At 40.4% G+C, this 14,985-nt stretch overlaps 1 protein-coding gene across 17 annotated transcripts in view; it reads right to left on the bottom strand.

Moving 5' to 3' along the window:
* The window catches only part of CAMK2G (calcium/calmodulin dependent protein kinase II gamma), a 112,056-nt gene that overhangs the window by 24,382 nt on the left and 72,689 nt on the right, over positions 1 to 14,985 (bottom strand). For all 17 annotated transcript variants that reach the window (XM_046943016.1, XM_015288312.4, XM_015288315.4 and 14 more), the window contains exons 10-13: positions 13,744 to 13,866; positions 11,372 to 11,455; positions 10,687 to 10,729; positions 2,382 to 2,422 (exon numbers count right to left, since the gene is read on the bottom strand). In XM_046943016.1, coding sequence (XP_046798972.1) covers positions 2,382 to 2,422; positions 10,687 to 10,729; positions 11,372 to 11,455; positions 13,744 to 13,866 — 291 coding nt within the window. The remainder of the gene's footprint in view (positions 1 to 2,381; positions 2,423 to 10,686; positions 10,730 to 11,371; positions 11,456 to 13,743; positions 13,867 to 14,985) is intronic.

The following is a 14,985-nucleotide window of genomic DNA, read 5'->3' as shown; positions in this document are numbered from 1 at the left end:
CAGACACAAAAAAAAACCTCACAGCAGTGAGGCCACCAACCAAACTGACTGGCACAGAGACTACTTCACAGCAGTCAAATATACCAGAGCCACTCAGAAAAGCAAATACAAGGGGAAAAAAAGCTAAATTTCCATGAGGTGACTACTGGGAAACAAGAGCTTACCTGTGGAAAGTAAGGCAGAGGATAAAGACACTTCTGTGATTACATGTCCTTCAATAAAAGTATACAGTGTACTACACAGGGGCCACCACATGCTCTCTGCCCTGTTCAACTTGAGCACGGCAGGGAAGTGACCTGTAATTTTACACGTCTTCATTTTTAAGCAAGAGGGTTCTAAAGCACAAATTTTAGAAAGAAATACGCAATTTATCTCCAAGTTATAAACCTCACAGAATCGAGGACTCAAAAGCCTCACCTGAAGTTAGATGCTATTTGGGGGAAACTGGAAGTTTAACTCTTCAAAAAGCCCTCAGCCAAGGCTGAAAACATGTGGCACCGGGTGATGTCTCCCTTGGGCACCACTCAGGTTCATACTGAAGATCAGGATTTCTCTAACAGTTAGGAGCAAGGAAATTGCAAACAAACACTTGACTGCAAGTCTCCCACCCACACGCAGAAGAAGACAACTCCATTCAGCATGTATGGAAAACGCTATGTTCTCTAATCCGGCTTCCACATTATCAATGCTGTGATACTACCACATGCCCTGTGAAGAGTTGAAGAATACTTTAAATCATCTGGAAAAGTAAATCCAGTTTTACTCCATTCAAAAGAGGAAGATGTTGTGTTCTAAGCAAATAGCACAACACACAGTTTTTTTTGAACTGGAAGCATCTTCCAATCGTAAAGGTCTCCTTGTGACTACATGACTAGGAAGCTGTGTCTCAGTGCCAGTGTGAACATCATCTATCTGCCTCCAGAATGTCTTCACCAAGGTAACACTCCGAGAGAATACTGGAAATAAAAATTCTGAGATGAAAGCCTTTTTTCCTTTTTCTCTAGTTAGGTGACAAAAACTAAGATGTGTTATTTGCTGGTTTTCCAGTTGCTTCTCCCCTGTCGTGTTGGGATTTTGAAGTTCTCAGTTCACAACATTTGGGATCATCCATTCTTATTCTGCTGGGATTTTACTGTAATGTTTTCCGTATCTACAGATATGACATACTTGCTGTATTATTGTGCATGTGTTTGATGTATGTCTGTACAAAAAAGGAAGGCACGTGCAAAAGCACAAGAATTCACCCTTGTATGCACATTTAAAAAGATGAGTATGTTAGGGCAAAATCCACATTGCTTTTTGGGCAAAAAATCCCAACGGCTTGGGCAATGTTTTTGGGGCAGACCATAGCAGAACTGCAAGAACGAAGATTTTACTAGAGCAGTCCTCAAAATAAATGTCACTCTTCTGAAGCCGTTTTTCCAGTAGTATCCTTATAACTGCGAGCCCTCTGGAAAAGGAGCCTCATTAAAATGGAAAAGAGCTAAGAGAATGGGAGATAAGCATGCTGGTCCTGCAGTGTGTATGTCAATCCCCAGAGTAAGGGACAGAATAAAGACTGTCCACAGTGCAAAGCTAGATGAGGTATTCTGCTTAACAGTTGTGAAGAAAGGTTTCAGCTTCGAATGGAATCACAAGCAAATAAAACAAATGCATTCTTCTCATGTGGAAGACAGTTATTATTTAGAACTCTTAATAGAAGATGCTGCTTGCGCCCATGTCTACTCCAGTAACAGATCAGAAAAAGCTACAGCCTGCAATAATAACACAGCCTAGGAATGGCCTATTTGGCCTCCAGAACAAAAGGATGACTATGCACACAAACAGTGAAATCGAAATGAGGAAAAAGTAATTCCCCTCAAAAGGGAGTAAGAGTGTGCCTGGACTTCAGGAATGGTAGCTGAACTATGACACAAATTTCAGGTTTCACTCTGTCTGAACAGGAATATCTAAAGACTTTTCCTTCCCTACCCTAACCTTCAGTATCTGCTGAAAGAGGGACACAAAGATTTCCATGGAGTCTGGTGGGTATCATCAGCAACTGACAATTGCTGTGTGCAATTTCTATACCCAGTGCATTCTGCACTGAGTCAGAGTCACGTGTCACACTCGAGCAGGTCTTTGGTCTTTTCAATCCATAACATTGAAAAGTTCGCCGTACTTCAGAGAAGGGGGGAAAAAAAAATCTTGTACCTAGCTTGTTGTGTGACACCTATGGTACATGTAAGGAACATCCCACCCGGGGCTCCATTACTATACAGTGATCATAATAACCCAAGCCACAAGACAGGGCTGTGTTTTTACCCTGTAAGGGAATGAAGAAAGTGGCTGCCTTCTGTTCAGGTGGTGGGAGAGAGTGAAATGGGAAAGCAAGAACTTACCTTCACTCCATCTGATTTCTTGTTCAGCAGGCTTTTGGCAGCTGTGGAGAGAAGCAGAAGATGTAGGTCAGTTTTTGATTTTTAAACTTTTCTCTCTCCTCACTTCCCTCAAAACTGCACGAGACTTCAGAAGGACAGTCATCCTGCTAATCTCCCTCTAGCAGCAAGAGCACTGGAAGTCAGGCCCAGTCAGCCATGAAAATCATCCTGATAGCAGAGAGACACCCATTCCATTCACTGTGCATCTTAACCGGGCAAATATCCTTCTGCTATCAGAATTTCAGCAAGACCAACTCTGAAAAGAGACTTTAGAGCTCCACTGTTTCAACCCTCTACTGGCACACTGTGACCCCATATCCAGGAGTGCCAGCAGTTACAGGGGGGAAAGCTAGAAAAATCTACCAGATCTCTAGTACAACTATTTACATGAGACTTTGCTTACAAATGGGGCACTGATAATGCAGACACCTCCTAATCACCACCATACACAACAACACTATGGGAACATCTGGGACATCAGAAATGATGAGACTGGAGAAGTGCAAAAGGCAGAGTCTGACAACCGTTAAAAAAAGAAAGAGAAAAGAGACAGGAACCAGGCTGAAATTCTTCACGTTAAGATAAATATGCTCTGCTGTGCTCAACCCAAACAACTGGCATTAGTCATGAGAGTATGATAAGCATAGACGGGGAGCTCACAGCAAATGCCTGGCAGAGGGCACACTTGGGACTGAAGAAGGAATTGCTCCATCTGTTACATGAAAGTGAGATGTTGACAATGACGTGTCAACAGTGAGACCCCATCTATAAAGCTCGGCTATTAAAAAGAATTATTATTTTGCCTACTTATGAAGTTCGTGTAGTTTTAACTTGTACTGTAAACACCATGCTAGAGACCTGCTGGACCAACACACTGACACCTCTACTAAGCAGCTGCCAGGAAGTGTATGCATTCAGGGACTTGACCTGGATTTTTGCCCATGCAGTGCTAGAGCCTAAAAGGGAAGGCAAGTAGTAAAACAGTGTTCACATGACTGTTGAAATACTTCACTCACCAGGAATGACCAACCCATGCACAGAGTGTTCAGTCTCTCTCTAGAACCAGCAACATCGGGAAAAGTTCCTTTTGCAGTATTCAAGCAATTGCAGAAATTTTCTGTCAAAGCATTTCTCACCCTGCCTTCCCCGCCACATGACCCTACAGATATGGATCAGCTACACGCTATCAACAGAGCTGGTGCAAATTCTCCTCCTCTTAAGTTCTACTCCATAATGCAGATACAAACCCAGGAATCTGCCTTCATTTCTGCCCTCAAACCATCCCAGAACACTGGAAGAAAACCTCAGGCAGATATTCTCTGAAAATGTTTTGCCAAAACACAGTGCTCCAATGTGCACACAAAGGTGGGCAAACTGTCCCAGGCAACTCATCTGCCCTGCAGCAGTCTCTTTCCTGACCGGACACCTACAGAAATACTGCAAGAAATTCAACGGATGATCCCTTGCCACCTTCAGATGAAGGATATCAGCTCAATTCCACATGGAAGTGAGAAGGAGAACAAGGTGACACTGAGGTCAAAACAGGTCCAGCACTTAACACACACATACATTAAGGCACCTCACACAACAGCTGCTGAAAGCATGTAAAACATTATGACCTCACAACACTTCAGAAAGAGTAAAGGATGGTACATCCTCAAAGTGAGAAAAAAAAAAAAAAAAACCAACACAGAAATCGGTGTATTCTAATTTCTATTTCTAATTCTGGGCAAAAACAAAATACACTCTGCTTTCACGGGCTTTTCTGGTACAGAGGGCAACAACAGAGAGCAAGTAAGAGAAATTAAATGCTCCAGACTAAGAAGCCATTATTTCCTTCTATCAAGGAGCATAGATTACTCATAAGGAAGCTGTTAACCATGTTTAAGAAAGTGTTACAACAAAAAACACTATTTAGCATCTATCGCCCATATCTAAATATCACGAGAAAGCCAATCAAACCACATTTCTTCCTGTAAAAGCATAATCAATTTAGATAAACTCTTCTCTGCCAGCTAGCATAATCTCTAAAGGAGGGGTATGAAACTACCCAACAGTGGCTACTGCTTCCATCAGCAAAACAGCCAGCTTAACTCTTTGCCAGGATGGCTCTTCAGGTGCAAGTCACTAGTGTCCATTTAAATATGGCAGGATGATTTCCCTGAAAAGCAGGGAGTTGTTGCCCTATGTCCTCTATCCCCATTTTGGTTTCTTGGCAATCCCATTCCTCTTAGATTCTCCACTGAGTTGTTAAAGAAATTTGCTGGAACAGCAGTGGTGCCTGGCAATTGCACAGGAACATTATGCTCTGGCATTTATTCCTCAATAAGACTAGAGTCATGCTGTAATGACTCTACAATAGAATAAGGGAAGTTTTGTGAAGACCAGTCACTCCAAAACATTTTTTAAACAAGGAAAAAGAAAGTATAACCAGATGGAAAGGCAGGTAAAGCCTCTCAAACATTTAGGCAACACAAATCTTTACAATCTTTACGTAGTCTGGACCCACAGGACCTCTAGACATAGCACATACTTTCCTTCCTGTACAATTCCTATCACCAAGCATCGTTCATATCAACAGCACAGTGAAGATACTTGCAATGGTTTGGGAAAGTCTCAAAGGTCTGAAGAAGCACTTTGATCTCCCATAAAAACCCAAATGGTTCTCAAAGAAAGATTAAAAGAGGTAACAAGCATTCACTGATACTAAAGCCTGAAGTACACAACCCAGTGGTATCCTCTTAGCAGGAGCTGAAGAGCTCCCCGTTCTACAGCTAATGAATAACGAAGAAACTGTGTGTGGCACAGTTGATTTCCTTCTGGTTTTCTCCCTCTACCAGCCTCAGATAAACTAAAGCATTCTCCAAGAAGAGGATTTACAAAAAGCCAAAACCCAGCCTTACAGTTTGTGATGTTTTAATTTATGTTTTCAAACATCTGCCCACCTATTGCAGAAATTTCACATCCTGAAAGATGGCCACTATGCAAGCGTCTACACGCACATACAGAGTGCAGAGCCTAAGAGGGTCAAGACAATCTGAACACCGATCTTGGAGACTGATGCTCCAGTCCATCCGAAAATCAAGAGTTGATAAAAAGACAAGAACGTCATCCTTGCAGTATAACAAAAACTCAGTTTCCTCACAAGCCAATAAATGAAGAGATGAAGGGCAAGCAATGCAAGAAAAGGCATTCACAGAGTTCTCCTGAACTTCAGGGAGAGGAGGATGAAAGCAAAGGGAATAATTTAGATTCCTTATTGATGATATAATACACTCTCAGGCCATAAATGATAAACACTGATATTCTGTCATAAAATCCACGCAATTCTAGGAAGCTGCAAGATGGAAGATTACTTACTGAAGTATATTCAGCAGGTCTACACTGTAGTAGTTGTTTATCACATCCTGAAATCTCTGCTTATTTAAGCAAATTAACAGACACAGAGAAATCACTTAAAATAACTTTTCATTAAATATGACTTCATTTTCTGCTTGGGAAATGTAGTTCCCACTGCTCTCATACTCATTTATTCAAAGTTCTACAGAAACTTCTTGACAAATCTGCTCCTCCATATTTTCACCCTTTGAATTCACATCAAAAGGTTAGGGTTTACATCAGCCCAGTGACAAAAATTTCTGGTCCTGAAAGCATATCTATGTAATTAACACAACACAACAGATTTTTCAAATATATCACTTGCACAGTTTTAACTGTACTTTGGCCCCCAGCACAAGAAAGATGTGAAACTGTTAGAGCTGATCCAGAGGAGGGACACAAAGATGGTCTGAGGGCTGAAGCAGTTCTATGAAGAAGGCTAAGGGAGCTCAGCTTGTTTTAGCTTGGAGAAGAGAAGGCTCTGGGGAGACATAATTGCAGACTTCCAGTACTTGAGTGGAGCTTATGAGCAGAAGGAAGATGGACTTTTCACATGGGCAGACAGCAACAGCACAAGAGGGAATGGTTTTAAAATAAAAGAGGGGAAATTTAGTTTAGACATCGGGAAAAAATTCTTTACTCAGAGAGTGGTGAGGAACTGGAACAGGCTGCCCAGAAAAACTGTGGATGCCCCATATGCCTGCAGACATTCAAGCCCTGGTTGGAAGGGGCCCTGGGCAGACTGATCTGGTGGGTGGCAACCCTGCCCATGGCAGGAGGTTGGAACTGAGTGATCTTTAAGGTTCCTTCCAATCTTAGCTGTTCTATGATAAAGAGACCAAACTCTAATGTGAGTATAAATATATGTGTGTACACATATACACAAAAGAACAAAAAACTTAGTCTTACAAGCCATTTTGGTATAACAGGATAGTGAAATATTTCAGTGTCACTTCATTATTTGTATTATTTCCTTCTTCATCTTTGATCAGTTCAAAAACATCAGCATACAGGCTACAATGAACAGGCAAGGGAGGTCACGGACAACAAGGAATTTGTTCAGTTGTAAGGTAATTAAATTGTTTAAGATCACTTCAGTTACATCACTGATTAAGGATGGCACGTTTTCAACAAACTGCTCCCTGAATTTATTTCCAGCCTCTCTCAACCTCATCTAACTAGTTAAAAAAACCAAAACTTTACATCAGAGAGCCAATAAGGATCTGCAGGAACAAGTAATGAATTCCAGTTATTGTCACAAGCTGTTATACTAACTCCCTCAGAAAATTGTCTTGAGCAAGCAGTGACAATTCCCAAGAAAAAAAACCTCAGCATCAGTTAGAGTTTTCAGGCATAAGGCTTAATTATCTTTAATGTCTGCCTTAGGATTTATTTTGAACACAACAGGGTAGTGCATGTCTCGTGCTGGTACGTTTGACAGAAGTGCATTTCAGAGTGTGAAAGTTTATACAACAGCTCTTCTCTCAATTAGTAGTTCCAAAACAGAGTTTACATGAAATTCTTAGCACTGTTTCCCAATCTGCTTGTAAGTCTTATGGAGAAAAGCCATGCCATGAGGATGTGTGTTTCTAAGATAAAAAGCAAATTTGTCCAATTGTGTACAGTTTGTAGCAGGCTCTAACAGAATTTTAGTGACATAAATGAGCCCAGGCACCCCAAAGTCTACAAGTATTAGGAATCTCTGAAAACCTTGTCAGCTTTCTCTTAGTAATAAATTTACATACATTTCTCAGGAGGTGATTTAGGAGTTTCCTGCATATGAACTAATCAACTGATCTATCGGACTGCACTTCTGTATTCTGTAAGCAAACGCATCAGGTTGTATCAGGTCACACCAGCACTTGCTTCAATTGCCTGAACATCAAAGTCACAAGCGATCACCTGCATCACCACAGTCGTACCCCGGTGTGACTCCAAAGATCCATAGTCAATGTTTATACAGCAGTGTTCTCTCTTAGTGGAGCGAATGCCTACCATAGAGCCGACAGTAATTACAAACCTTATTAGAACCAGATCTCAATTTCCTGACTTATAGTGAAAGCAATGAAACTTTATCTGCTTTTATCCGCTGACATGAGATACAATCATTTGAAAAGAACCACAAACAGCCAATATTAATTGTTGAATATGCCATAAGTGGGGAAAGGAGCCAGATCACTTTTTTTTTTTCTTTTTTTTAATCTTTAGGACTTGACCTGACAACAGGAATCCAGCAAGCAACAGATGACTCACAAAAACTTTTCTTTTTTGTTCTGTAAAAGGAAGATTTCAGCAGAAAAAAAGTATATCTACCAACCCTTTAATCATAAAATTTATCACAAGTTAAAACCACACAGTCCAATACATCAACTCTATGGTATAAAATGTTTGACAGAGGCGACAGTAATGACAACAGCATTAAAGAGGGTTTCTCATATTTCCTTCAGATAGTACTCTCTCACCTAATTAATTTATACCAGGGTCACATGAGCCTTCATTTTCCTCTTAGTTCAAAATATCTGTGAAGAGTGCTTTAGAAGATGTCATTCCCAGACAGGAAAGAAGCCTCTCTCCTCATAAATCTAGATCTCTGCATGCTGGGAATGCAACTTTCAGAGGCCCACAAAACAGTATCACCCAATTGGAGAAGACAAAAACCCCCAATGCCTTAAAGGGAAAGAAATAAGTACTATTTCAGGACTTTTCATGTGCAGTTAGATGACCTGACATGACTGGAAAAGCCTGAGCTCAACCCAAAGCTCCCACATGGACTTTCTACCTTTTTTCTTCTAGTTTCCGCCATTACTCTTCAGATCAATCAGATTTATGTATTTCAGCTGCACCAACTAAGAAATCCAAGCAAATTAAAAATAATAAAAAAAAAAATTAAAAATCAAGCTCGTGTTAATACACAGCCATGCAGAGAAAACAAGAGTAGCTGATCTCTTCACTTGCAAAAGGCATTAAGATATTAAGAATAGCTACTACCCACAGAAGCTTTGATTGCCTTGCATTTCAATTCACAGCATTTCCTTTTGGACAGTTTTTCAGAACATCTCATTACCTGAGATCAGAGCTTATATTCAAAGCAGAACTCAGTGATACTGAAAACTCTGAACTCACTACAGGCCACCCAGGATTTCCTTCTCTTCAGCTGTTAACTGAAAGGGATCCAGCCGCTTCAGCCCCTGAGACAGAAGAATGAGCAGAGCAAGCCTTTTCCTCCTTGATATTAGTTCAGGGAATAAGTGGATGCATAGGTCACACACCATTAAGGAGAACCATTCTCTCAGGCATTCCACTTAATCAAAATCTGGGCCACAGGAGATTTTATTACCCAAGAACTTCTGCAGCTTCATTAGAAGTGACAATGTTTATAAACTAAAAAAGAATTTAAAACTGCTGTTTAAAAAAATAAACTAATACAGAATCATCAAATGAGATAAAAACTAGCGGTCTGAATAGATTAAAGACAGATCATACCAACAAGAAAACCCAAAAGAATGTTTTATGCAGCTCTGCTGAAGCCCTGTAGTTGTGCTATCACTTTTCCAATGGTTATTTCAAAATGATTCTCTGAAAAGTGTGCAAGTATCAGGTCCTGTCGTAACAACTCTGAGACAAGTGCATGGAGAAAGTGATTCTGCCAAATAAACAGAAATTCAAGGGAAAGTGCTGTAGACACACTTACTTTTTGCACAGTCCTGACATATTGGCACAGGTTCACTTTAAAGCAAAAACCAAGGAAAAACAACTCTGAAGTTGCTAAAGGCTGCTCCTTAATCAGGGCTTGATTTCATACCTTCTGACTTTATTTGAAAAGCACCACTGAAATTTCCTGAATCCATACAGGATGTTAAAAACGATGCCTTGATTTCACAAAAGATTGTATGCATAAATGTACAGTCTGAATGCTGGGATGATCATTTCAGAGAGGTTTTCATTCTACTTAGATGCTTACTGCAACATCAGACTGTAAGTATTGGTTTCCACCATCAGTAAATGGATAGATGAAATTAACACACTTCCTTTTCATTCTTCATCACTTATAATGCACACAGCAGACTTTTGCCTGAAAGTAACTGGAGTCAAGTAGAATAAAAATCTGACTCATTAATTCAATGATCACACTTTCTAAAAGAGAAGAAATGGCAGTGAGGGCAAAAAAGGCAAATGATTCTACAAACCAAAAGCACCTGCAGATAGAGGTTTTCCACCCAAATGGAAGTGAACACATAAGGTAAGAGGGCACCACATAAATGTGCTGAGCCAAAACAATCATCTTGCAAAAAGCACTGATTTGCATGCTGAGATTTGCATCTCCACTAAGTGCACTACGTAATGCAGTTGAGTGGGAGCCAGACTACCAGTTATTAAGCTTGAAAGGATGAAAACCACTTCTGAGACTCCAAAAAGAACATCTCTAATAGTTAGATGCTTCAGACTCCTTTTTGTTGAGTCAAAGTAATACAATACTCAAATAGCTCCTGCTCCCATTCTCACCAATAATGTTATTTGCTTTGTGTCCCTGCCACAAATCTAAAAGAATCACTGCTGATGAGCAAGTCTTCCTGACTCTTATTGGTTTCGGACAATAAAACTGATAAATGCCAGCTAAAACTTCCCCAGAATTACAAAATAGCATTAGGGGATTGTTGCAGCTGACTTTGTTTCTGTCTTGTACCAGACTACAGCTTCAAGTGCTCCTCCTCAAACAAATCATTCCTTTTCTCACTCTGGTCACCAACCAAGGCAACGTGATCACTCTTACATCAGGATAAACTTTGAGCATGTTTCCTCCAACCCTACTCAACCACAGAAAGGTTTAAACATCCCACAACTCACACAAATCAAAATGAGAAAAGGAATGGAAACAGTGAAAGTTTACCTGAAAAATTCCGAGACACAAGCATCGTTGTGAGGATTGCACCCTGTGAGGGAGAAAAAGCAGGGATAACAGACAGTGTCACTCACCTCAGGAAGGGGCTTACTCATGGAGAACAGAGTGAATTAGGTACCAAAGCAGAGGCATCCTAATGCTACTCAGGAAAGCCCTAGGATCTCCAGCACGTTACTGTTGGACGTGGCATGAGATTGCTCAGTCTTGCCTTTCTAGAGCAGCTGCTAGAGGCTGAGCAGGATATAGCCTAGGAGATCTAAAATGGCACCAAGTATGGTGTTTAGACACTCAGTTGCCTCCTAGCTTGCAAGTAGCTGCTCTGCACAAAATTCAGAGGCTTTCCTTAGCTACAGGCACCTGATATACTAAGAGGTGGAGAATGATCACAACTAAAAGTCTCAGAATTTAAAAATTAGCTGTTCTACTTCAACTCTCTTGCAGAGAAGTAGAAGACATGATTATACAGCACAGCAACAAGGGAAGCTTGTAGTTTTGGATAAAGTACACAGCTCCTCAATAGAACTTTTTAGCACCTTGTACTGGAGTCAAGGTACTTTACTAATACTAGTGAGCTAATCGTAAAAAATATTTTGTCAGGAAAGCATCAACCTCAACTTCAGAATGTTAAAAACAGCAACAACAAAAAACTACCCATCAGTTATGATATACTTACCTTCAGCTTCCTTCTAGCATTGAACTTTCTCAAGCATTCCACAGTCTCCTGCCTGTGCATCATTGAAGCAACAGTAGATCGTTGCTGAAAAACAGGAACACAAAAATAAATCAGCAACTTAGCCTAACTAAATCATCTGAGGGAGTTCTCCCGACTAGCACATCATCACAATATGGAAACCAACATGGCTGAACCTCTCATCACTGCATGGCTGCAAATCACTGCGGCCGATTCATAGCTTACAAACTTCCCAAACTAGCAGAAGATGTGTAGTCAGGATGACCATTACAGGACTGTGCCTAAGAAACAATGTGACTCAAGTACAGATGAGCATCAACGCTCCAAGTCTCCCACACACATTATGGGTCAAAATACTAATAAGGCAAAGTCAAACTAACAAGCACACCCGTGGAGGTCTGACTTGGGGACAATACAGAAAATATACAGATTGCATCAGGAACAGCCTCCAATGGAAAATTCCAAGCAGTAAGTAAATATTAGAGAGTGGCAGCCATCCTGGTAACTCCTTGAATCTAAGAGCCTGACTAACAGAGACCTCAGCATCTTTTCATCAGTTTTGCAAAAATTGATTTTCCGTGTCTAAGAGGAATAATAATATGGATATGTTACAACAATGCAAAAAACCAGGGCATAATCTCTAACCAGTGATGCACACCTGTCACCCACAGTAGACTGGGATCCCATCAGCTGCAAAAAGAGGACTTCTCAGAAGTGTTGACAGTCATTTAGAGCACATGAGGAAACCAGAGACTGATGCTGCCAGGCATTTAGAGCACATGAGGAAACCAGAGACTAATGCCAAAGTAGCTGTTGCTCATGCACAGAGCTGCAAGCCTGCATTCCCTTTACAAGGACAGTGGGAGAATGACTAACTTGGCAGATCAGACTGTACAGGCCAGCCGTTACCTTTCTTCTGCTTGGAAGAAAATATGCAATGCCCAAGAGAACTATAAACCACACTCAGATTCAGCTAGTTCCATAGGAAATCTCTGCTTTCATCCTGACTTTGAACTAGTCATCTGCTGCACTGTACACCACGGTGTGGAGGGAGAAAGTAACTAAAAGTAAGCTGAGTTCCACAACAACTTTAACAATCGCTACTTTTCCAGCTTCCTTTGAAGTGACATGGATGTCCACTTGTTCATCTCTGCCTTAAGAGAATCAGGATGTGCTTCCAAAGTCTAGAGATGCTAAAATTCAGTGACTCAGATAAAACATTAAGACTTTTTCTCATTTCTACTTCAGAGCAATACATCTCCAGTATGAAGATCTATGTTGTGTGTATGTAGACCACAAATGGAAACGGATTGGGTAAGGAGCTGAAACGGCTATGAAGTGAAATCAAACTCCCCATAACTCAGAGAATGAAGGCCTTTCTTACACCATTTTATATTACTTTGTCATGGGAAGTGTGCTATAGTACATACAACTTTGGTTACAGGCACTGGAACAAATGTTAAATATACAGGAACTGCTATTGATGACAAACATGCACGGAGTGAAAAAAAAACCCACAGAGATGCACAAAGTCTCAGCTAGTATAAAATTTTGACTTCCAAGTAACTAATTACTTGACAGCTCACACTACTGTTACACAGATGTTCACATAAATAAGTTTAAATAGCTAATTTGTTGTTCTGTGGAGGAAGGAAAAATTACCACAATTTCTGAAGAACAAATGAGTTAAGGCGCACATTAGACACACAGAAAATACTATGTTATGGTATTACAACAGCATCTGGTTAGACTTAGGTGGAAATACTTAATCTTCAGAGATTAAAAAAAAAAAAAAAGCGTGCCACTGCCATCCTTCCTTATGCCCACTCACAGCTACATTCTAGGATTTCCTTGTCCACTTTGCAAAAGATGAAAAATACCCATGTGTGGAATCTGGCAGTGCAAAAAAAAAAAAACTACATAGAAAGCACGGCAAAAGACGTGACACAGCTTTGAAATTTACAACCAGCTAAGCTGAAACACAGCAGAAATGTTCCAGCATTGCAAAGATGTAGTGCAATAAAATGAAGTTTAAGATGAAGAACAAAATTATCGTAAAATATTTTGCCTGATGCATCTGACATTTTAGGATGATATGTACTGGAATTGGAGATGTGGAGAAAAACAGAAACTATTGACATTCACAAGACTTGTAAAAGAAAGAGGCGTTCATTTTTTCCTACAATGGCAATAAAAGCACCACAGCATAACAAAGTTGGCTTGTTGAAGGTCAGCCTCCAAAAATCGCAATCTGATAGATTTATAATATTCTGAGCTCCTCTGCAGCTAAGTCTTCTTGACGTGTCGGTTCAGGGTAAACTACAAATCAAAGTGTAACAGAGAAAAACACTTACGCAGACCCATGGATGTTTGAGAGCCTGGTCAGCTGTGATGCGCTTTGCTGGGTTTATTGTCAGCATCTGGTTGATCAAATTCTTTGCTTCAGGAGTCACAGTGTCCCACTCAGGTGATGGGAACTGAAAGAGGAAGAAAGGAGAGATGATAAACTGAAAATATCCTCTCCTACTAGCAGAAGAGAGTCTCTCTTCTACACAACTAACTCCAGCTTTTGCCCTTTTAATACCAGGGCTATATATTTGCAGAAAACCATACATTTTGGAAAAACTCATGCTGAATGAATCCAGCAAATGAATTATACCAGACAGTAAGACATACCTGTACCATTCATCAGACACAGGCAGGTGTCTCATCACTCGTACCTCTGAACTTCTTTCATACTCAACAGTCAAAGTAAAGTCATGGGTCTTTTTGACAGAGTTCTGACATAAAGACAAGCACTATGCTCTTTTATCCTACCTTGCTCTTTCTCCAACATGCAAAGAAGCTGTAACAGCATATACAAAAGTCACAAACATAACTGTACCAAAGCTTCGTGAAAGCAATAGCCACCAACACAAAAATCCTACCACGTATATCTTCCCTACCATCAAGCACAACATACTGGAACAATACCAGTCACTTAGGCCTAGCAATGCATTGGCAAGTTGTTTGCAAGCATATATCATACAAAACAAAAAAAAAAAAAAAAAAAAAAAAAACATTACTCAGGGAGCAAGAGAAATGCTATAGAGGAGGGGAACACAGAAGCATGGAAACAAAGAAAATAATCTCAAACAGTTTTAGCTGCTGGTCATTGAGGAGGGGGTAACTCCTCTCTCCTACGATTCCAGTAATGATGAGATGTTTACGCCATCCTCCAGATTCCTGCATGTGGTACAGATGACAGCATGCTAATAAAAAACGTGGTAAGTCTCACTCTCACGAATCTACCGTTCAAACACGGGTGAACTTGAAACCAGGAAGATAACTGCTGTTGGGCTAAATGTTCCCTGTCTTTAAAGTGGAAGCAGGGAGGAGAAGACTGATCTATCCCGAGACAACTTCCTTACAGTACGACAACATTAAGAAAAAGTTTATCCCATTTCTTTTCTCCTGCATCTTGTACGTTGCTCAGTTGGATCATGAAAATGCACTCATATCTGATTTATCAACTTCTGCATTCTCAGATATCAGCAAAATATTACACAATTTGCTCTGAAAACATTGAAGGAGGCTACTCAAAATGATAATAGCTC

Source organism: Gallus gallus, chromosome 6, assembly GCF_016699485.2.
Source record: "Gallus gallus isolate bGalGal1 chromosome 6, bGalGal1.mat.broiler.GRCg7b, whole genome shotgun sequence".
NCBI lineage: Eukaryota > Metazoa > Chordata > Aves > Galliformes > Phasianidae > Gallus > Gallus gallus.
This window is presented reverse-complemented; position numbering and strand designations above follow the sequence as displayed.